At 35.0% G+C, this 22165-nt stretch overlaps 1 protein-coding gene across 1 annotated transcript; it reads left to right on the top strand.

Annotated features, from left to right (window-relative positions):
- lmbr1l (limb development membrane protein 1-like) lies at window positions 1–21847 on the top strand. The gene is made up of 16 exons (XM_051096617.1): window positions 1–364; window positions 9488–9572; window positions 11370–11403; window positions 12201–12340; window positions 14075–14178; window positions 14278–14401; window positions 14540–14608; window positions 14762–14826; window positions 15723–15795; window positions 15976–16056; window positions 16138–16214; window positions 16301–16378; window positions 16586–16750; window positions 16832–16898; window positions 17235–17396; window positions 19190–21847. The coding sequence occupies exons 1-16, from the start codon at window positions 302–304 to the stop codon at window positions 19273–19275; spliced, it is 1473 nt and encodes a 490-aa protein (XP_050952574.1). The 5' UTR covers window positions 1–301; the 3' UTR covers window positions 19276–21847.
- The last annotated feature ends 318 nt before the right edge of the window (window positions 21848–22165 follow it).

Here is a 22165-nt window from a genome sequence, read left to right as displayed (position 1 = left end):
GAGCGTCTGAATGATTCATTTGAGGAGCATCTGTGAGCGCGCTGACTCGGAGAGTTTAACGGTGTTTATAATTTCCTTGTTAGTAGGCGAATAATCATTTTAAAAGAATTAACCCACCCCACTGAGGTAAAACAGGACTAGTTTGTTGACCCAGTGACTTCAGCAAGAGCGACCGCGATGCGTTTGGAGGTGGAAAGCGTTCGTTCGCTTTAACAAGTTTCCACGTAGGCTATTATCTTCTCGGAGACTGAAATGTTTTACAACTTATAACAAAGAACACACCAAGACATGGTTTCAAAGCATGGAAACAGAAGACGTAACGGTTAGAGAGCAACTATTCCACGACCGAGTCCGAGAAAACATTGTGAGTTTTTCTGTTTGCTTCTTTTGTTTACATAGTATTATGAAGTACCGTTTGCAGTGTTGCAATCTAATGCGTCCTTGTGTTTGTCCTAATGGAATTCAATAACGATTGATTAGATGGTTGTGTGAATTTATCGTGTGTGAACTGTAATCTTGTGCACAAGGATTTTATGAGTGTTTGTTTTTTCCTTGTTTGTTATTTACAAAATATTTTATTATAGAGTATTGTGTACACAGAAACCCTGAGGCATCCATTACCTTATTTTGTACGTTAAGAAGTATTACATGGTGATGCACAGCTGTACATTGTAAAATTTAACTCTCTTTGCAATGGCAGAGGATGAGACCACTCGGCTTTTTGTGATCCAGAGCTTATTTCGGAAAACAGATGAGCTTTTGGCATCTCCGTGCATGGAAATGTCTGTCAGCACTTAATAAATTACAACTAGAACTGAACTTCAGACCTCAAGAACCTTACAGCAAGACACTTGCAGTTAACCTTTACTCCTTCACAATGTCTCTCACTCAGCATTTCAGAGCAATACATTTGATGCTTATTTATAAACCGCTAATCTGATACATTATGTAATTCACTAGCTATAAAAAAATGACCACCTAAAACTATAGATTAAATGATAATCTAATACATCACTTCAAAATTCTAGTCATAATCTGGGTGAAGCAGTCGTAGGCTCTGTAGACTTTCTAAACAAACAAAAGCTCTATTTTCAGATATTTTAAGTGCATACACTCTTCTGTTTTGTTTTTGTCTGTGGTGCAAAGCTGTAATCCTCCTAGAAAATGTGAAATGCCTCTCTTAGTGAAATGCACAGATGGGTCACACTGGATAATGTAAGCCAGACCTATTGTCCTGCCCCAGGCCGTGGGCACCACAGAGCTCATGCTGTCATGGTTATTGATCCCAGTCGCTGATGCTTATCTGGGATTTATAATTTAAATCAGTGGTTTTCAACTGGTGGCCTGTGATCTAAAATGCATCACCAGACTGTGATCACAGACTATAGGAAAAAACAGTGTTAAAGGTAAAATTGTGAATAATAAAATGCAAATCATCATGTTAGGGTAACAAAATGTCAATTCAACTTTTAAAAAGGGTGGAGAAAATGCTTTACATATCTTTTGTTGTTGACGTACAAAAGGTGCGTACAGTGCAGACAATGTGCGTACAGTTGGATTCAGATTCAGCTGTCATTCAGCAAAATGACTAATACTAATGACTGAATATTAGGCTTGGTGATTCTTCGCTGTGTCATGCTAATTAATCACTTGTGCGTGTATTTATATTTAGTAGTCGTTGTTCAAATCCGTTCATCTTCCATGCTGTATAGTTCATTGTAAATAAATGCATGCTTTTTAAAATTACTTTTATGTGAGACAGTTTTGGTTTTGTGTTGGGTTGCCATTTGATGCTCAATGTAAGACTTGGATTTTGAAGAGAAACTGTTTGAGAACCAGTGATTTAAACAAACCTGTGTGTATTTCGATCCAGACTTCATATACACATATATACACTTCCGTTTAAAAAGATTGTGGTTGGCAAGACTTTTGAAAGTGTTTTTTTTTTTTTTGTTTTTTTTTTATGCTCACAAAACCTCTATTTATTTGATTGAAAATACGGCAAAGTAAACCATAATATAGTAAAATATTATTACAATTTAAAATAGCTGTGTATATTTTAAATAACTGTAATGATTTTAAAATATATTCCTATAATTGCAATTTTGTTTTTTCTAAATACCTTAGAATATTTAAACTAACATCAAACTGTTGATAGAGTTGTTACTATGAGTTACTAGGGCTGTCGCCAACGATTATTCTGGCAATCGAGTAATCAGTTGATTATTCTGCCGATTAATTGAGTGATCAGATAATTATTATTAATTGTGTGGTAATAAAAATAAACCTAAGTGAACAAAAGCCTTTAAAATTACTTAAATACATATGCAATATAGCAATGAGGCAATAATAATTAGTTTAAATAAAGTATCAAAACCAAGTAATACGTTTTATTGAACAAAACTCTTAAAATATGCAATGCATAAAGTCTATATAAAATATAATCATTTTTTAATATACAACGTTTAATTCAAATTTCCACTTAATATTTGGTCATTTCTTTATGACAGAAATGGTAAAGCCATTGTAATTTCTTGCATATGTGGCCATCATCGCATACATTTATTTAATTGAATTGTAGCGTTTGTGAATTCACAGTAGCCATAAACAACTTGACTGGGCAAAATGCAATCGATTATTTTTATTTATATTTTTTATTTTTATTTTTTTAAGTCAAGTACTCAAATTGAATCAAGGAATCATGACGTCTCTCGTTGTTACCACCAAAATTAAATACATTTTGTTTAAATTAACAGCTGAATTAAACTGAGAACATACATAATGTTTTAAAAATATTAGATTTAAAATATCCCTTTTTGTAAATGGACCCTTGAGTGGAACTCAAAACTATTGAATTTCCACTTGTAAACCAAACGTAATTTATGACAGTGTTGTTCTTGTTTGATCTTCAGGAGGGACAGTCTTTTTGAGGGAGTAGCAGATTTGGCACAGTTCCTACTCTGTAGATGTGCAAGGAATGCAGTGTGTGTCATATGCGTTATTAAGGTGCATATCTGAACACGTTACTTGGCCTTCAACAATAGAGGGTTTTGTACTCACACCTGCAGATGTTTCATCTTCATTAAGAAGGGATCTTCTTTATGACTGGAGACGTTATTATTTGTTCACACTGAAAACCAACTTGAATTAGTGTTGTCAATATTAGCGCGTTAACGCAGGCTATTAAATTTTTCAGTTTCAAAATATTTAACACAGGCGTTAGTCAAACGATCACGGAAAAGGTACAGGTGACGAGGGAGCTTCAGTAGAACAACAGTGAACTGTGGTCAGATGAGATGTTGTGGGGCCATATGTCAGTAAAAACTAATTTTCCTGTCCTGTCAGCTGTTATACTGTGCTTTTAGCACAGCTCTTCAATTGCACGCGCAAATACTGCGGTGCGCACTGTAGCCTGTATCATTTTTATATTAATGCATGAATATTGCTACGAATTTTTGTTTACACACACATATGCGTGACGCTCGCTGTGTTTTCAGCCTCTGCTGCCTCAGTGTGTGAGTACATGAACACATGAATATAATCTCTAGAACTGCTCTGAGAGTCACTTCATGAGCATTTTACCGTTTTTTTGTGGAAAACTGTCGTCATGTAATGAAGACCCTAAAGGTCTTCACAGCAACCCGTCAAAATAAAAGTTTGGTTTAACTTGACAGTCAGAAATATATTAATATATTACTTAATGTAAAGATAGTAGTACTACTTCTAATACAATAATAATACAATACAAAATTGTGAAATATTATGTAATACAAATATTATTAAAACAATGTTGAAGGAATATTTACCAGAAAAAAAAAAATTACCAGAAAATTGTAAACACACAACACAGTATTTCTGAAAAAAAGAAGAGAATAATAAATAAATAGCCTATAATAAATTAATTTTTTATCAAATCTGATAATCCTTTATAAATTCATTAGATATGCTTTTGATTATTAAAATGTAATGAAACAATTAAAACAGATTCCAGAAAATTAATGAAAAACAGAGATTCACAAACAAAACTGAATTTGAGAAAAATAATAAAATGCATTTCATAGGGCCTTAAAAACATGTAATTTTTGTCAAACTTAATAAATTGCTGTTAAATTTGTGCATTAAAATAGTCTAGAAAAATGTTAATGGAATTCGTGAAAACATAAAACAGATTTCCTTGGGCCCTCTTTATTTAATGTGTCTTTGTTTTATCGTAGTTGTCCTTTAGTTTTTTGCATCTAGATTCTTATTATTAATAACAAAGATAAAATAACAAAAAAATGACTATGTCATGATATAAATTGTTGTTGTGAAATAAAATTATCATATCATGAAATCAGATTTGGCTTTATCCTTTATGATAACTTACCAATATAGCAAAGATCTCTACGTACCTGTAGGCTCAGTAGTTGTTCACTAAAATCCTGTGTAGTGGCACTGCCATGTGATTATTATTTTATTACTAATTTTTTTTTTTTTAAAGGGGATGAAATGCTTTGTTTTAATAGATAAAATAACTATGATCTCCATTTGGATCTACTTTTCCTGTTGTTCTATGTTTTTTCGTAGTATTGGTTCAGTAGTAGTATCGTAATATTTTAGTCAGGTATTGTGTCAAAGTCAAAATTTTGGTATCATGACAACACTAAAACAAATATTACAAATATACTGTCTTTATATTGTTTCTACATTGATTTGAAGATTGAATGTAAAATAATTGCAATATAAAATTGTATTTAAAGCTTTAATGTTAGGTGGAATTAATTGTGAATAATTTCAGAAGAAATGTGCAATTAATTCTTTTTTTTTTTTTTTTTTTTTACAGGACTGTGTTTAATATTTCCCGAAGTTCTATTCTAACCCTATCTAGTAATGGGTTTAGTACGTCTGATGAAATTGTGTTATTAGTATTTTTGTCATACGTCTGTCCTTTTGCCAATTTATCCCAGGACACCTCAAGTGTTGTTTTCTCATTGTGTCAATTCACGGTCACTCTATAGCTGACTGTTTTGTTAAATAGGCTGTTTCACTTGAGTAAATAACTTGGGCTTGGTTCCAGGTCTTATTGTGCAAAGAGAATTGCCTAGAGCAGATGAATAAACCCTAAAATTCAGAACGTTTGAGCTCAGCTGTTTAACCGGTCCTGCCAAATTGGTCAGCAAATACACTATAGATGACCCGTTTGCCTGTTCATACTAAAATTATACTCTCATTATACAGTCATTCACAGTAACATTGACCCATATTAATGAATAGGTTTAAAAACATGCCCACCATTGCCCAAATAGGTTGGTGAAATTAAGTTTTAAGATTAAGATTTAACTTTTTTTTTTTAACTTAAGGTTAAGGTTTTTTTTTTTTTATCTTCTGCTTATTGACCTAACAGGGATTGCTAAATGTTGTCTTTGTCCACCCTTTTGGTTGTTTGAAAGGATTTAAAGGAATACTGCGCAAACAATGATGTTTCTGTCGTCACTCGTTCTGTCGAGTGTCATTCCGCACCTGTATGACATTTCTTTCTTATAGGAATTTCAGTGGGAAACAAAAGAAGATACGTTCAATCAGAGTCAGTTGAGTCCAGTGTTGTTTTGGACCCCATTGACTTTCATTGTAAAGACCACCCTGAGGTGTTTTTAAAAATTTCTTTCACTGGCAATGCAATAAGACCAGACATGTATTCTCATGCTGTATCCAACTGGTTGTTATGCAATCTTTTGTTTCGGTTTTAAAATGCTAGTTCTAACTTGTTGGTTGAGTTTATTCCATTTCAGTCGAATGAAAACAAAATAATCAAACGCTGAGCAAGCAAATCTGTGTGGACACTTTTCAGAGGTTCAGTGATCGTTTCCCACAGATCTATTGTTTTCACTGCTGTTTGCACTTTGAAGACAAAATTCCAGTTTCCTGTCCCATCCCCTCCCTCATCCCTCTTCCTCCCACTGTCATTCTTCCTCTCTTTTATTGGCCATATGGTGCTTCAGAATAGTTTTTTCTTCAGTTAACTCAATATATATCTCATACAACTCACTTATAAGGCATATTCAATACATAATTATCATGTCTTTTGTTTCACTTCTCAGAAGTATTGTTTGCACATTCAGATTTTGTATCTGAAATCAGGATAAAGGTTAATCGTGGAATTTGATGGTTATTGTCACGCTGACAGATCTCACTACAGCTCTCTCGGGATGAGAAGAGTCAAGCATTGACCTTTCTCCATGTTAAAATAGATATATGAAAATAGAGAAACAAAGTCCATCATATCTCTTCAGCCTTCAGCTCTATTGCACATGCTTTATTAATTCATAAAACGTTACTTTTTCTAATGTTTTACTGCATCAACTACTATATTTAATCTCTTCTGGTCAAATGTTGAGATGTTGCAGCACTACAATTGTTTATGGCTCTTATGATTTAGGAATTTATTTTAAATTTTATTATATTTTTTTAATTTTAGAGTGCTTTGACAACACTCTATGCATTGTGCGGTGTCAATAATAATACATTTTAGTAGTAGTAGTAATGATAATTATTATAAAACATAAACATTGGTGCATTTTAATATCACTTTTTTTACACTCCAGAAAAAATAAATACAACCCAGCACTGGGTGAAATATGGATAGACCCAGCAACTAGGTTGTTTTAGTTTTATTTAACTCAACTATTGTTTACAAATTGCTTTATGGCTGGCTTAAAATGAACCCCAAGTTGTAAATTAAAAATCAGACACATAATTACTAGAGGCATCAGCAATAATCAAAAGGTGAACATTTATTAATAAACAATTTAAATGTTTATTATTGAAATATGATTTATTCAACATTTATTGAACATATTAACAAATGTTAATTTCCAGCCTATTTTGGGTTAATTTTAAGCAAGAAATATACTGATTTTTAAGCAATAGTTAAATAAATCTACCCACTACTACTGGGTTTGTCCATGTTTCACACAGTGCTGCTTTTAAGGGGTTCAAGTGTGTAGCACTGAAACCCTATTGTAAGTGGCCAAGGATCAGCAATCTCCACACAAAACTGATTGGGCAGACCCGATCGTAGAGTCTTGAAACTTGGAGGGATGGTAGTGCTTACACCATCTACAGTGTCACCAAGGCTCACCCCAATCAGCCTGATGGGGATGCTGCAGTGATCAAAAGTACAAAATCGCTCATAACTCCCCAAACGTTTGTCGCAGGCTCAAGTGTCTTGTGTCGTTGGAATCCTTCGCTCTGAACAGAACTGGCGGGTATTTTGGATTTTTTGAAAAACCTACTTTTGCGAAGGGTTTTTTTGCCCGATTGGAACCAATCCAGTGCAGGAAGATATTCTGGGGAGTGAATATCAATAATTATCAAAAAAAAAAAACTTTTGACTCACTGTCGCAGAGAGACACCAAACCGTTCAACAGGGGCAGGGCCACTTTTAGTAAAATACCTATAAACCCCTGAATGGAATGAGATATCTTTGCCAAACTCACAACACGTATGTAAAAGCTGAATCTGAGGTCACATGAAAAAAAAAAAGTCACGTAGCTTGGCCACTTGGTGGCGCTATACAAGGGGGGGAAAAAAAAAACAAAAAATGGCCATAACTACGCAACCGTTTGTCCTATCAGAATGAAAATCAGTATGCAAGGTATTGGTCAAAAGTGCCACAAGGGTCTCTAAGGACATTTGCATATCTCAAAAAACATGGCTGCCATAGGTCGATGAACTTTGAGCACCTAATAGACAAGGGTAATCGTTTTTCATTTTTTTTTCATTTATATTGCATTTGTTTTTTTACACACATGCACAATATCTGTATTATACGATAGACCTTCTCATTCCGAACAACTTTGCCTTTAGAACCACTGCTGTGAAAAACCTACTTTTGCGAACTAGTCCTAGGTTTTCGCTCAATCTGGAAAAAAACCCTGCAGTGCAATTCTCTGGACTCTCTAGGTTAATAATTATCAAAAAAAAAAATTTACACTTTGGAAAGCTATAACGGGGTCATTTAGAAAATGGGCCTGTCCAGATATACCCAAAATCCTATAAAGCCTAAAGGAAAAATCAAAACTTCACAAAACCTGGTGAGCACATGAGACAGCTGATTCTAAACAATCATGCAAAGTTTTAAGGAGATCAGACCACAGATGCCGCTATATCAGTCATGAACGTTAAACAAAAACTTCATATTTCTATTGTAAATTACCTGAATTTGCTAAAAATGCTGCTTTTAATCATTGTTTTAGATCAGTGGTTCTCAATCCTGGTCCTAGGGGTCCACTGCTCTGCACATTTTGCGTGTCTCCCTCATTTAACACACCTGATTGAGATTCTCATTAGGAGAGAGACCCATGAAGTGAACTAATGAGCTGATGATCTCAATTAGGTGTGTTAAATGAGGGAGACATGTAAAATGTGCAGAGCAGTGGACCCCCAGGACCAGGATTGAGAATCACTGTTTTAGATGTTTACAGGCTTGCTAAATAATATGTAATGTCTTTCGTATGTGCTTTAATGCCTTAATCGCTGTTTGCAGCTGTATTTTTAACCCAGCATTTTTTAGTGTTATTTTTATTATGCAAATAACAATAATGTACTCATGTTAAGCAGTATTAACGTTTTAAATATGACCAACTGTTAAGATACTGTGATAAATCTCAAAGTGTGCTGTAAATGTCTAATTTCCCTGTAAATCTTTTCTATGTCTAATCTATTACCTAATCCCGGTTGTAACTGGTTTAACTCTTCATTTGCATTTGAGCTGTAATCTTTATCCTCCATCTGGTGCTGTTACCTTCATTCTCAAGTCTGTATTGTGGGCGTTCATTCATTTGGAATTCAGATGCCTAAGAAAAGGGACAGCTGACACTACTTACTGATTCACACTTGCTGATTCACTTTCTGCTGCCACACAAACTAAGCCTAAATGCATTTTCTTCCATTATCTTATATCAGTAATATGAATTGCTTTTCTGTAATATCTTTGACCACTCCCGTATACACCGCGTCATTGGTCTGTGTTATCAATAAGTACCAAACGTCCTTGATTAGGTGCTCTTATGTCACAGAGCTATAAAGGCAATCTGGCACGGCACAGCAGAGTGTATCAGTGATAATGGAGCTGTGTTGCAGTGTTTCATGACCTCTGCTTGGTTACAGGGTCTCTGTCTAACGTGTCCTTGATAACTTAAATTGGCAACACATCTAAGCAGCGTGTTTGCTAGCACATCTTGTCGTTGCCTGTTGATGGTTGTTGCTCATATTAACTGCGTGACTCATACTGCAGATGTCTGCAAAAATGTATGTCATCTCTGATGTTCTACAAAGTGGCATTTACACCCAATCTTCCAAGAAAGATTATTCCTTTGTGGAACATGAAATGCAAAGCTTCAATATTAGGGTTCAAACTGTTCCTAAAAGGATTCATTCACTATATTTTCAAGTTTTCTGCTTAAGCTTTATAAATGTTTTCAAATGACACTGTTCTTCTCTGTTTTAGATTTGCGTGCTGCTTTTCATTTGCCTGTACATCTTGTCGCACTTCATTCTCACCCACTTCAAGAAGAATGCTGAGTTTGTCGCTGGTAAGTTTAACGTGACCCCCCGGACCCTCTGCAGTTGTTTGGCTTAATGCAGTTCATGCAGTCCTTCAAAGCACACCTGTGATTTGCTACAGCTGCCCTGCATTTGTTGGTCAGCACAACCTGACACGGTCATGCTCCTGTACTTTCCAAAAATGTTTTGTTTCGTACCCAGTCATGCCTAGATCATACTTGTTCAATGTCTGAAATCATCTTCAGAATAGAAGAGTCAAAGCTTCTGATTGCTGTCGTAAGCACTTATGTAACTTTGAGGGAGGGCAGCAGCGGGGATGAGGAATGTTCCCGTGAGATAAACATAGGCCCCCTGCCCAGGCACTGCCTGAGGTTTCATAAGAGTACACCACCTCGTGTTTTGGTGTACACCCCATAATTAAACTCTCTGCTCTTTCCCGGTTCTGCTATACCTACTTTCAGTGGAAAATCTGAAGGATGTTTTTTTTATAGTGTCTGACTTGTGCAAAACACATCAGGCTTGTTTAGACTGTTGAAGGATTGTTAGGAACCGTCCACACAGGACGCATTCTTGTATTCTAAAACAGCTAGGTAAAACAGAACAGGATATTTTTAATGATGATTTAGAATGATTTTTGGCTTTTTGTCTTGTTTTTTGCCTTTTATAATTATATAGGTCAGTGGAGAGCCAATAGGAAAGCTCTGGGAAATCATTTCAGATTTAAACCTGGGTCTCAGTGAGCACAGCTGCTCCTGCGTCATTGCAACATTTAACTACGTCCATCTAGCACATGCTTACATTATCACAAATTAAAAAATAGTGCAGAGGAACATTAGAACATCTTGTTAGATGCACTTAAAGAACACTGTGTACTTAACTGTTAGACATGCTGTTATCATTATCATACATATTCTAATTTAGGAACACAGATGGAAGCACTTTGAGATTTTTTTGACACATCTACATCTCATAGTACATTTTATAGTCTGAATGTGTGCCGATCGTGCAGGGCTGAAGATGTTTTCTTCAGTTGCATGTTGGTCGTTTTGAAGAATATGTGCAGAAAACCTGTTTTGCATTAGGTTTGGAGCACTCCCAGGAAATGTCACACATATCTACCCTGCAGCTCTGTCACACTGGGCATGTTTTGCTCCTTGCTCATGTGAATGTTTGAGGTTTATTTTTTCATTCTCTCTGCGGTATGTTCTCAATCTAGATCTTTCTTGAAACAGATACTGGCTTTTCTGCCCATGCAATAATGAAAAATCTAACAATGAATGCTTCCCATGATTTCTTATAATTAGGGCTGTCAAACGATTAATCACATACAAAATAAAAGTTTGAGTTTGCCTAATATGTGTGTGTACCGTTTAATTATGTATATATTAATACAAACACATTCATGTATATATTAAGAAATATTTACAAGTATATGTATAATTTGTATATAACTTTTATTTAATATATAAATACAAATATTGTGCACATAAATAACATATTTCTCTTAAACATATACATTAATTTGTATTTATATACACATAATTACACACAGTTACACACACATATATTAGGCAAACTCAAACCTTTATTTTGCATGTGATTAATCGTTTGACAGCCCTGCTTATAATAGATTTCTTAAATGTGGGTTTAAAGTGTTATGTTTACTTCATGGAAAGGCTTCATGATGAATCTGGGTCATTGTTGTGAGCTTGTTTTTTTGTTTAATTTAGTTTCAAGGCTGATCTGTGAGTCTAGACATCAGTATGTCTGCAGAGGGATAGTGTTTTGGGTGACAAACTCATTTCTTTTTCCTTTTTTGCCCACAGATGACATTGAGGATGCCACTGTCAACAAAATTGCGTAGGTTACTTTTTTTTATTTCCCCTTAATTTCTTAATGTAGGCCACATGACTACTGGATTCTGGTCATTGAAGTGTTAGTACGCCCAAAAATGAAAATTGTGTCATTAGTTTCTCACCCTCATGTTGTTCCAAACTTGTAAGACCATCATTCATCTTTGGAATGCAAATTAAGGTGTTTTTAATGAAATCTGAGAACTTCCTGAACTTGCATAGACAGCAATGCAACTGGAATGTTCAAGGCCAAGAAAGGTAGTAAGGACATTGTTAAAATATTCCTTTTGACATCAGTGGTTCAACCGTAATTTTATGAAGCTACGAGAATACTTTTTGTGTGCAAACAAATGAAAAAAAAACAAAAAAAACAACTTTATTCAACTGTCTCATTTCATCCTTGTCAGTCTGTGAGCAAGGTCAAATTCAATCTGGCTCCATTCTAGCGTTTAACATCCTACTTTTTGCCATCCAATAAATTCCAAATGCATAAAATCAGCTCCCACCCTACTTAAGTAGTTGAGTATCTCCTTTCACTCAGAAATATGTCACGTTATGGCAATAAAATGGTACATTATATAGCAATTTGCAAAGATTTTAAGGAAACTAGGCTGCTAAGGACACTCTAATGGTTACTGTTTTGCTTTTATTAGTTTGCCCTGAATGGTTGTAAGTGGACAGTTTGCCCTTTGATCTCCAGCGTGGCGGTTAATAACCGCCTCCCTTCACAGCTGGCGCTATGTCAAAGTAAAGGGCTGCAAAACACGTCCTCACCTTTTTTTGAATGTTTTTCTCACTCTGCAGGCTCTGGCTGTGTACATTCACACTCTCAGTGGCCGTATGCGCGGTGCTGCTCCTGCCCATCTCCATCCTGTCCAATGAAGTTCTGCTCACATTCCCACACAGTTACTACATGCAGTGGCTCAATGGCTCACTCATTCGTGGTAAATACACACAAGCACACGTGAATAACTACTAAATTAGCTTTAACTGCACAAAGGATTATGTGACTATAACACTGTTTTTCAAAGAGAATTAATATAGTTAACATTCTAATTCACTTTTAACTTTTTAAGTAGTGTTTTGTTGCTTAATGTGAACTGAAATGTTGTTTTTATTCCCACAAGGTCTTAGTGTGTGAACGCAAATTTAACAGCTCTGTATTGTGTTATCACGTGTTGTGTAATGTGTTCTGGCTGTAAATCTAAGGCTACTATTTAGTTAAAAATCCAGAATTTTATTTGCACTTTGATATTAAGTTTGTAGGCATGTGGTGAGATGGCTTTTCCAGTGTTTTGCGGTGCACGTGTAACACCAGATCTTATAAGCTGCAAGGATTGTTTGTGATCACAATAGAATTAGTCAAGAAATCTCATGCTAACTGAAAAATAAACAGAACAAAAGCTAGTTAACAAGAAGTTAGTATGGCACATGGTTGCCCCCTAGTGGTGTGTAAGTTTGATGTATTCTTTATATTCCATCTGTTTACCTCATAGTTCTTTTGAACACACAATATGAAGCATACTTACAGGAGAACTTCACTTCCAGAACAACAATTTACAAATAATTTACTCACCGCCTTGTCATCCAAGATGTTCATGTCTGTCTTTCTTCAGTCATAAAGAAATAGTTTTTTTAGAAAAATATTTCAGCATTTTTCTTCATATAATGGACTGCTATGGTGCCCTGATTTTGAACTTACAAAATGCAGTTGTAAACGATCCCAGCCGAGGAAGAAGGGTCTTATCTAGCAAAATGATCGGTTGTTTTTTGAAGTTGAGGGAGAAAGTACGATTGGAGTTTTTTGACATACCCTAACTGTCTTGAGTCAGAATACACAGAGTTCATGGAGAGAGCATTTGAGATTAAGAAGTATTTAAAAAAATTTTTCTTTTTAAATAAAAATAACCAATCGTTTCGCTAGATAAGACCCTTCTTCCTTGGCTGGGATCGTTTACAACCGCATTTGGGATCGTTTGAAGCCGCATTTAAACTGCTTTCAAAAACCGTAATTTCTTTACGACTGAAGAAAGAAAGACATCTTGGATGACAAGGGGATGAGTACATTATATGTGAATCTGTTTTGGAAGTGGACTTCTCCCTTAAAATATAGTTCATGTATACTATTGTTCCAAAGTTTGGGGATTTTTAAACATTTATTTATTTATTTATTTATTTTTATTTAAGTCTTTAAGGCTGTATTTATTTGATTAAAAAATACAGTAATAAAATAACATTGTAAGATATTATTATAACTTAAATAACGATTTTTTAAAATGTCATTTATTCCTGTGATGGCAGAGCTAAATTCTTCAGTGTCACATGATCCTTCAGAAATCATTCTAATATGCTGATTTGGTGCTCAAAAAACATTTCTCATTATTATTGAAAACAGCTTTTTTTGTGGAAACTGTGATATATTTTTTTTCAGGTTTCTTTGATTTAAAATCTTTTCCAACGGTTATTGGAAATAGAAAACTTTACATTGCAATCTTTAACTTTATTAAAGTCTGTACTGTCACTTATGATCAATTAAATGCATCCTTGCTAAATAAAAGTATTAAAAAAACACATTGACCCCAACTTTTGAACCGTAGTGTAACCACAAATGTACAATGGTGTATTATCATGCAGGTTGTTTATCTGTCTTTATCTTTTTTTATCTGTCTCTATTTCAGGCTTGTGGAACCTAGTCTTCTTATTCTCGAACCTTTCGTTGGTATTCCTCATGCCATTTGCCTATTTCTTTACTGAATCAGAGGGATTTGCTGGGTCCAAAAAGGTAAGAATGTCATTAGTGCAGCAGTAAATGCAAATCCAGAGCATTTGAACTCAGTTCTGTGTCTGATGTCTAGTTGATATGTGTGTTTTCCTCTGAAAGGGCATTATGGCGCGGGTCTATGAGACCGCTGTGATGCTGCTGCTCCTCAGTCTGCTGGTGCTGGGCATTGTTTGGGTGGCATCAGCCATCCTCCATCACAACACTGCACGTGAGAGTCTTTATGGTGAGGCTGTGTAACATTAGAGACTATGTTTTGGTCTCTTTGATTGTCTTCAGTTGAACAGAGCACAGTTTATAATGACTCCCAGATTCCCTCCTAATTGTCTTATTAACAGTCTGCTGTTTTTCTTTTGTTTTTCAGACCTGTGGGAATATTACCTGCCCCATCTTTATTCTGGATTTTCACTCTTTGGAGTTCTGCTGCTTTTGTGTAAGTGTCTGAGTGTATATATTATTTATATGTTGATAGTGGGTTAAGTGTTTTGTTAAATCATTTGATGTTAACGTTTAGTTTTATTGCATTTGAGTCTTGTAAATGTTGTTTAGTTTCATCTCATTTCTTTTTGTTTTCGTCTTGTAACAGTGTGCACACCCTTTGGGCTTTCACGTATGTTTAGCGTCACTGGGAGCTTATTGGTTAAACCTCGGGTAGGTGAACAAAATCCTAAAATCAATGTTTTTTGTGATGTATTTTTCAGTCAGAGGTCAGTATGTTTAAAAAAAATGTTGTTTATGCTCACAAAGGCTGCATTTATTTGATAAAAATACAATAAAAAGTCTTCAAAATGTATTTACCAAAGAGGGATCATACAGAATGCATGTGAGAACTTTTTGAATTTGAAGTTCAGGGTAAATTTAACTTATTTTGTCTTCTGGGAAACATGTAAGAATCTTCTGTAGCTTTTGAGAGCAGTACTAAATAAAAAAATGATATTTAGGCAAAATAAGAAAAATGTAATTCTGTTCAAAAGTTTTCACCCCCAGCTCTTAATGCATTGTGTTTCCTTCTGAAGCATCAATGAGTGTTTGAACCTTCTGTAATAGTTGCATATGAGTCTCTCAGTTGTCCTCAGTGTGAAAAAAGATGGCTCTCAAAATCATATGGTCATTGTTGGAAAGGGTTCAAATACACAAAAATGCTGGAAAACCAAAGAATCTGTGGGACCTGAAGGATTTTTCTGAAGAACAACAAGCAGTTTAGCTGTTCAGGACAAACAAGGGACTCATGCACAACTATCACTAAACAAAAAAAAAGCAGTATTAAGAATCAAGTGTATGTAAACTTTTGAACGGGGTCATTTTTATAAATGTAACTATTATATTCTCTTGTGGATGTAAACATCTTTTATGTGAAATATCTTATTCAGTTCAGTACTAAATAAAAAAATAACATGCATTTTATATGATCCCTCTTATTTTGGCAAAATAATTAACATTTTGCAGATTCTGCAAGGTGCGTGTAAACTTTTGACATCAGCTGTATATTGTAAATATTAAAAAAGGAATTAGAAGTATGACATTTTTATTTATTCTTTTTTTTTTAGTTGTTGGAGAACTTAGAAGAGACCATGAACTGCACCGTTTTTGAAGAGGCCTCTCTGTCCAGGAAGTTGAAAAGTGAGTGTCAGGATGTGAGAAAGACATACTGGCTGCTAAGGAAGTGACCCCACCTTATAATGATTTCTCTCTCTTTCTCTCATTTTCTTTAATGCTCAAAGAAGCTATACTGACATGTCAAACAAGGTTTTACATTTTCAAGTCAAGGTTTCCTAAATGTATACACACTTTTTCTCTTAGGTAACACCTGTTGGATCAGTGCAAACACAGAGGCCATCAACAACGAATTTTTGAGTGTGAAGTCCAAACGCATAGCTTTAGGTATAAACATGACTGTCAAAGCGTTGAACACATTAGTCAACTATTATGAATTGCTCTTCATACTTGTTTCTTTCGTTACAGAGCTGCGGAAAAAAGCATCACCATGGCAGCGCAACCTGGGATACCCAGTGGCCATGCTGCTGCTTTTAGCTTTAACGGTAAGAATAAAACGTATGAAATAGAGAATACTTATACTAGCTACAGTTGTAATGTTGTGTTGAAACTAAATGTATGTTTTTCTCAGGCGGTGTCTGTGCTGATGGTGTGTTTCCATGTGCTTGAACTGCTCTTTGATGAGTCTGCTATGCCTAGAGGAATGGAGGTGAGATGCATGACAACCTATTTATATTTGTCATTTCAGAATTCATAGATGGACCTGTAAATGTTATTCATGGGAAATATTCAAGGACTTTTTCATAACTTAATTTACTCACCCTCGTGTGGTACTAAAGCATTATGAAAGTAGCCTATGCAGTATTGTAGTAATAATTTATTATAATCTCACAATGGCTGTTTTTCTCTATTGCAGGACCCTCACTTGGGCCTTGCCTCGTTCTCTATGTTCGGTTCTCTGGGAGCTGCAGTGCAGGTGGTCATCATCTTGTATCTCATGGTCTCCTCGGTTGTTGGCTTCTACAGCTCTCCGCTTTTCACCGGTTTGCTGCCACGTGCACAGGACACAACCCTCACACAGGTACAGGGATCTGTCAATTTCATCATAAAACCTCTGTGCTCTTTATAGTCAAATGAAATCATTGTTTGTGTCTCTCCACAGATTATAGGGAACTGTGTTTCTCTTTTAATACTCAGTTCAGCCTTGCCTGTTTTCTCCCGCACATTGGGTAAGTATTTTAAAATGATTTGCCATTATTTAATAGGTTTTGTAATATGTAAAATGTTATTTGATAGCGGCATGGTTTTAGAGTCAAGGCCAAGATACAATTTGCACTATTTCTTTTATTTTTTTAACACTGATTTTTCTATTTATCCTGTATTAAATGTTGCTTAACTTATTGTCCATTTTTATGAATCACCATTTTAGTGCTGTTTTGTCTATCCACAAGAGGGCACTAAGTAGCAATATTTCAGCAATTTTTTTTCATTGAGAACTGCAATTGGGAAAATATTTAACTTTATGAGCTTTTTATATTCCTCTTTTTCCATGTATTTCCATGTAGGAATCACAAGGTTTGATCTGCTTGGAGACTTTGGACGTTACAACTGGCTTGGCAGTTTCCACATTGTTTTTCTGTACAACATGCTTTTTGCTGGACTCACGTCCGCCTGCCTCATCAACACAGTCACATGGGCCTTGCAAAGAGAACTCATCCGTGCCTTTGGTTAGTTGATATTTTATTTTATTTTTTTATATTCATTTTTTTTATTTGATTTTGAGTAGAAATGTCCTTTAATTGCAATTCACACACTTTTTTTTTTTATTTTATTTGAGTGGGAAAATCCATGATACCATTTCACATGCTGATTGATTGATTTTTATTTTGTTTTATTTTATTTTATTTTATTACATTTTATTTGAGTAGGAATATTCATGAATATCATTTTCACATTCTAACTGATTTTATTTTATTTTATTTCACATGGGCCTTGCAAAGAGAACTCATCTGTGCCTTTTGGTTAGTTTTTATTTTATTTTATTTTTTTATATTCATTTTTTTATTTTTTATTTTTATTTTGAGTAGGACTGTCCTTTAATTGCAATTCACATACTTTTTATTTTATTTTGTTTTATTTTAGTGGGAAAATCCATGATACCATTTCACATGCTGATTGATTGATTTTTATTTTGTTTTATTTTTTTTTATTACATTTTATTTTAGTAGGAATATCCATGAATATCATTTCACATGCTTATTTTATTTTATTTTAGTAGGAAGAGCCATGAATAGCATTTTTACATGTTTTATTTTAAATATTATATTATTTTATTTTATTTTATTTGAGTAGGAAGGTCCATAAATAGCAATTCCGATGCTTATTTATTTTATACATTTTTTTTATTATATTATATTTGAGTAGGAAGGTCAATTAATAGCAGTTTACATGCTTATTTTATTTAATTTTATTTTTAGTAGGAGCCATGAATAGCATTTTTACATGCTGATTAATTTTATTTTATTTTGAGTAAAAAGGTCCATTAATAGCAAATTACATGCTTTTATTTTACTTAATTTCATTTATTTTATTTTATTGAGTAGGAATATCCATGAATATCATTTCACATGTTTATTTTATTTTATTTGGAAGGAGTAGGAAGGTTCATGAATAGCAATTCTCATGCTTATTTATTTTATTTTATTTTATTTTATTTTGGTAACATTTCACATACTTATCTCATTTTTATTCTACATTTATTTATATATGTATATGTGTAAGAGTGTGTGTGTGTGTGTGTGTATGTATGTATGTAAATGTATGTTTGTGTATTGAAATAGAAATATATTTATTAAAAAATAACTTTCTTTTAATACAATGCAATACACATAATATTTAAAACCTGTGGATATACTTTTAAAATCCTTTATTTTTGCCATTACTCCACAAATGCTGTCTGTACACCTTTAACTTGTGCTGAACTCAGAACATTCCTTTCGCAACAGTTAATTCTACCGTTTATCTCAAGGAAAACGTGTGAGGAGAAAGATTTGCGCATGTACGCATTGTATCTGGAAAGGACAAGGGGTGTGCTACGCTGCCATTTGCCAGTGTTTGTAGTTAGTCTTTGGGTGAGGTGTTCCTCGCACAGGCCATGTTTCTCTATGGGTAGGTCTCTTTCCTCAGATAGAAAAAGCACAATTCTCTCAGGAAAGAGAGAGGGGACAGAAGGGGAGAAGGGTTCCCTGGGGACCTCAGGGCGTCAAACTCCTTCTGGAAGACACACGCCCATCGCCCTCCGCCCAATACAAACAAAACTGCCGAGCGTAAACGCACACACTTGCTCGCCTAGACCATCTTCAGATAGCATCTCTGTTTCTTTACTCCCCCAACTGGCTTTTGTTCTTTGATTGACTGGTTTGCTTTCAACCCAAACGTCGCCTGCCAGCATTACCTTTTCTGGCTGTTAGATCAAGGTTGCCGCTCTAAAATTGTTTACTCTCCTTTTTCCTTTCTCCAGGTCTCCACAAACTGCCTCTGACTGTGTCTCGATCAACCATCCCCCTCAAACTACTCCTAGCCAATGGGCTCTCAAAGATTCACTGAAGAGCGATGAGATTTTTGATGCATCGTTGGCTATTGAAGGCTCTGGATGCCAGTCTATGGCTTTGTTCTGTTGGACCAGAGCTATTTTGTGTCCATTTTAGGTGAATAGTCACCAAAGCTGTTTACATGTCGACCGATGGGACCTCCCAAGTGGGATTCTGCAAGTGCAGTTTTATGCGTTGTTTACTTCAGTAATATTTACGCATATTGCTGCATTTAATAAAGGGATGTCAAATCACTGCACGCCTTGAACAGTCGCCGTATGAAAAATGAACAATGGCTACAGAGGACTTTGACATGCGTCCAGACAGGAGAGCTATTTCAGAGGATGACATCACAGCCATGACCACGTTTCCTTTTCCTGGTGGTGGAATGAGAGTGTTGAGTTCTGTCCTGGTGGGCCCCCCATGCTTTCCCCTTGTATATCACTATTTTTAGTGTCATCCAATGAATCCATTCTCTATACTGTGGGTCCTTACTGCACTGGCATAGGAAGTCCAGTCTGACTGCGTTTGTCTGCCTCGAACCTGAGAAAAGGGATGAAAGCGTAAAAAGTGACACTGATCTTTTTGTAGAGTTTAGGTTTTAAAATGTGTTTAAAAAGATGCCTGAAAGTGATTTCAAGCTTTAGGCCAAGACAACTGTGAATGTTTAGGGACTTTGGTCCCCCTTTTTGTTATATTTAATATGTGACTCTTTAACGTGCAATATTGTATTAAGAAAGCTGACACAATTATGCAAATCTAACTGGACTTGCTTGTGCTGATGACCAAAAGAAGGTGTTTGGCCCAATTATGAACACCTACGTTGGGCAATAAGGTCAAAGTTTGGTTAGCTCATACGTTTTGGGTTAAACTGTGTATAGGGACAATCGACGCACATGACCATTTCTTGTTTCACGGACATTGTTGCTGTGATTTCATACATGTGGACTTTTTTGATTCAATAATCACTCGTTTTATATGGTGCAGTATTATGTTGATCAAGCTGTTGTTTATTCTTTTGTATGAGCTATTATTTATGAATTTGTGTCTGTATCAGCATCTTTTTAAAGAAATGTTCTTCAAGCGGTGGCCAGTAGAGGACAGTGTGCCACAAATCCATCATTGCAAAATCTCTACTTAGGGTTGTTCCTCAACCATGTTTTAATAACATGATACTTGCATAAAACAGATTTTCTTTTTCTTTGAGTAATGTTTACAGTAATGTAGCTGTTCAAAGATGAATGTAAATCATTGCTTAAAGGGATAGTTTACAAAAAAAATAAAATTTCATGTTTCAAACTTGTGGAACGCAAAAGATGTTTTGAAGAATGGTCTAAAACAACATTGGACCCCATTGATGACAATATTAATATTTCAAAATATGTGTTCATACAGGTTCATAATGAAGTGAGGATGAGTAAATAATGACAATTCATTTTTGGGTGAACTGTCCCTTTAAGTATTTTTATACTCTCACAAAATTAATTTTTACAGTTTTAAAAAAACGGATCCATGATGACTCTCCTGCATTACTGGAATATATATGAATATCTATTTTATTTCATTATTAGAGAAGTCTTACAGGCAACAAAGTAAATACAGTGAGCATAGCTCATTTTTTTAAATCTCACAGTTCTGACTTTCAATTGTGCAATTGTGTTTACATCGCAATTCTAAGGAAAAAAAGTCAAAATTGTGAGTTTAAATCTCGCAATTCTGACTTTATTTCTCGCAATTGTGAGTTTATATCGCAATTCTGACTTTTTCTCAATTGTGAGTTTGTCTCGGTTCTGACAAAGTCAGAATTTAGTTTAAATCTCAGTTCTTTCAATTGTAAATTTATATCACAAAATTCTGAGAAAAAAAGTCAGAATTGTACGCAATCCCGCAATTCTGACTTTATTGCTTGCAATTGAGTTTTTGTCTCAGTTCTGAGAAATAAAGTCAGAACTGCGAGATAAAAACTTGTAATTGTGAGTTTATATGACAAAATTCTGAGGAAAAAAGTCAAAATTGTAAGTTTATATCTTGCAATTCAAATAGTCAGAATTGCGAGACAAAAACTTGTAATTGTGAGTTTATATCATGCCATTTTGAGAAAATAAGTCAGAATTGTACGTTTATATCTCGCAATTCTAATTTTATAACTCACAATTGTGAGTTTATATTATGCAATTCTGACTTCATTGCTCTCAGTTCTCAGTTTTTGTCTCAGTTCGGAGAAATAAAGTCAGAATTGCGAGATAAAAACTTGTAATTGTGAGTTTATATGATGCAATTCTAAGGAAAAAGTCAGAATAGTGAGTTTATATTATGCAATTGAGGAAAAAAGTCTGAAATGTGTCCTGCATTACTGGATTATATATGGATGTCTATTTTATTTAATTTTTAGAGAACTCTTACAGGGAACACAGTAAATACGTTGAGCATTACTGAGTTTTAAAAAAGAAATGATCAACATTTTATGTTTGTTTAAAAAAAATCCAGCTTCATCCTTTAATGCGAGGTTAGCAACTGTAACAAACCACTTCTCCTCATTGCATCCGAAACGAGAAGAACAATAAATGTGTTTACATTTGTTTTTCCTACCAGCGTGTCATTTGTGATTCATTTTAAACCCATTTTTGGTTCTGGATCTGCTAAAGACCTTTCCGTAGAGGTCAGCATACATTTCTTGCCATCTGAGCACCTGACCACCGCTTTAATGGCGCCGTGGTGGTTATGTTTAGCTCTGGTGTTAGTGTGCTTGTCTGTCCATACATCTTCCCCCAGCTGTCCCTCCGCCCGTAGCTGGCCGGCTTTAATCAGGGTCTTTATTTTGCCCCGGGTCTGTCAGCAGGCCCGTAGAGAGACGCCGCTGCTGACCCATCCTGTGCTTTCCCCCTCACGGATGCCCATGGCAGATA

Source organism: Labeo rohita, chromosome 23 (genome assembly GCF_022985175.1).
Source record: "Labeo rohita strain BAU-BD-2019 chromosome 23, IGBB_LRoh.1.0, whole genome shotgun sequence".
In the NCBI taxonomy this organism is placed as follows: domain Eukaryota; kingdom Metazoa; phylum Chordata; class Actinopteri; order Cypriniformes; family Cyprinidae; genus Labeo; species Labeo rohita.
This window is presented reverse-complemented; position numbering and strand designations above follow the sequence as displayed.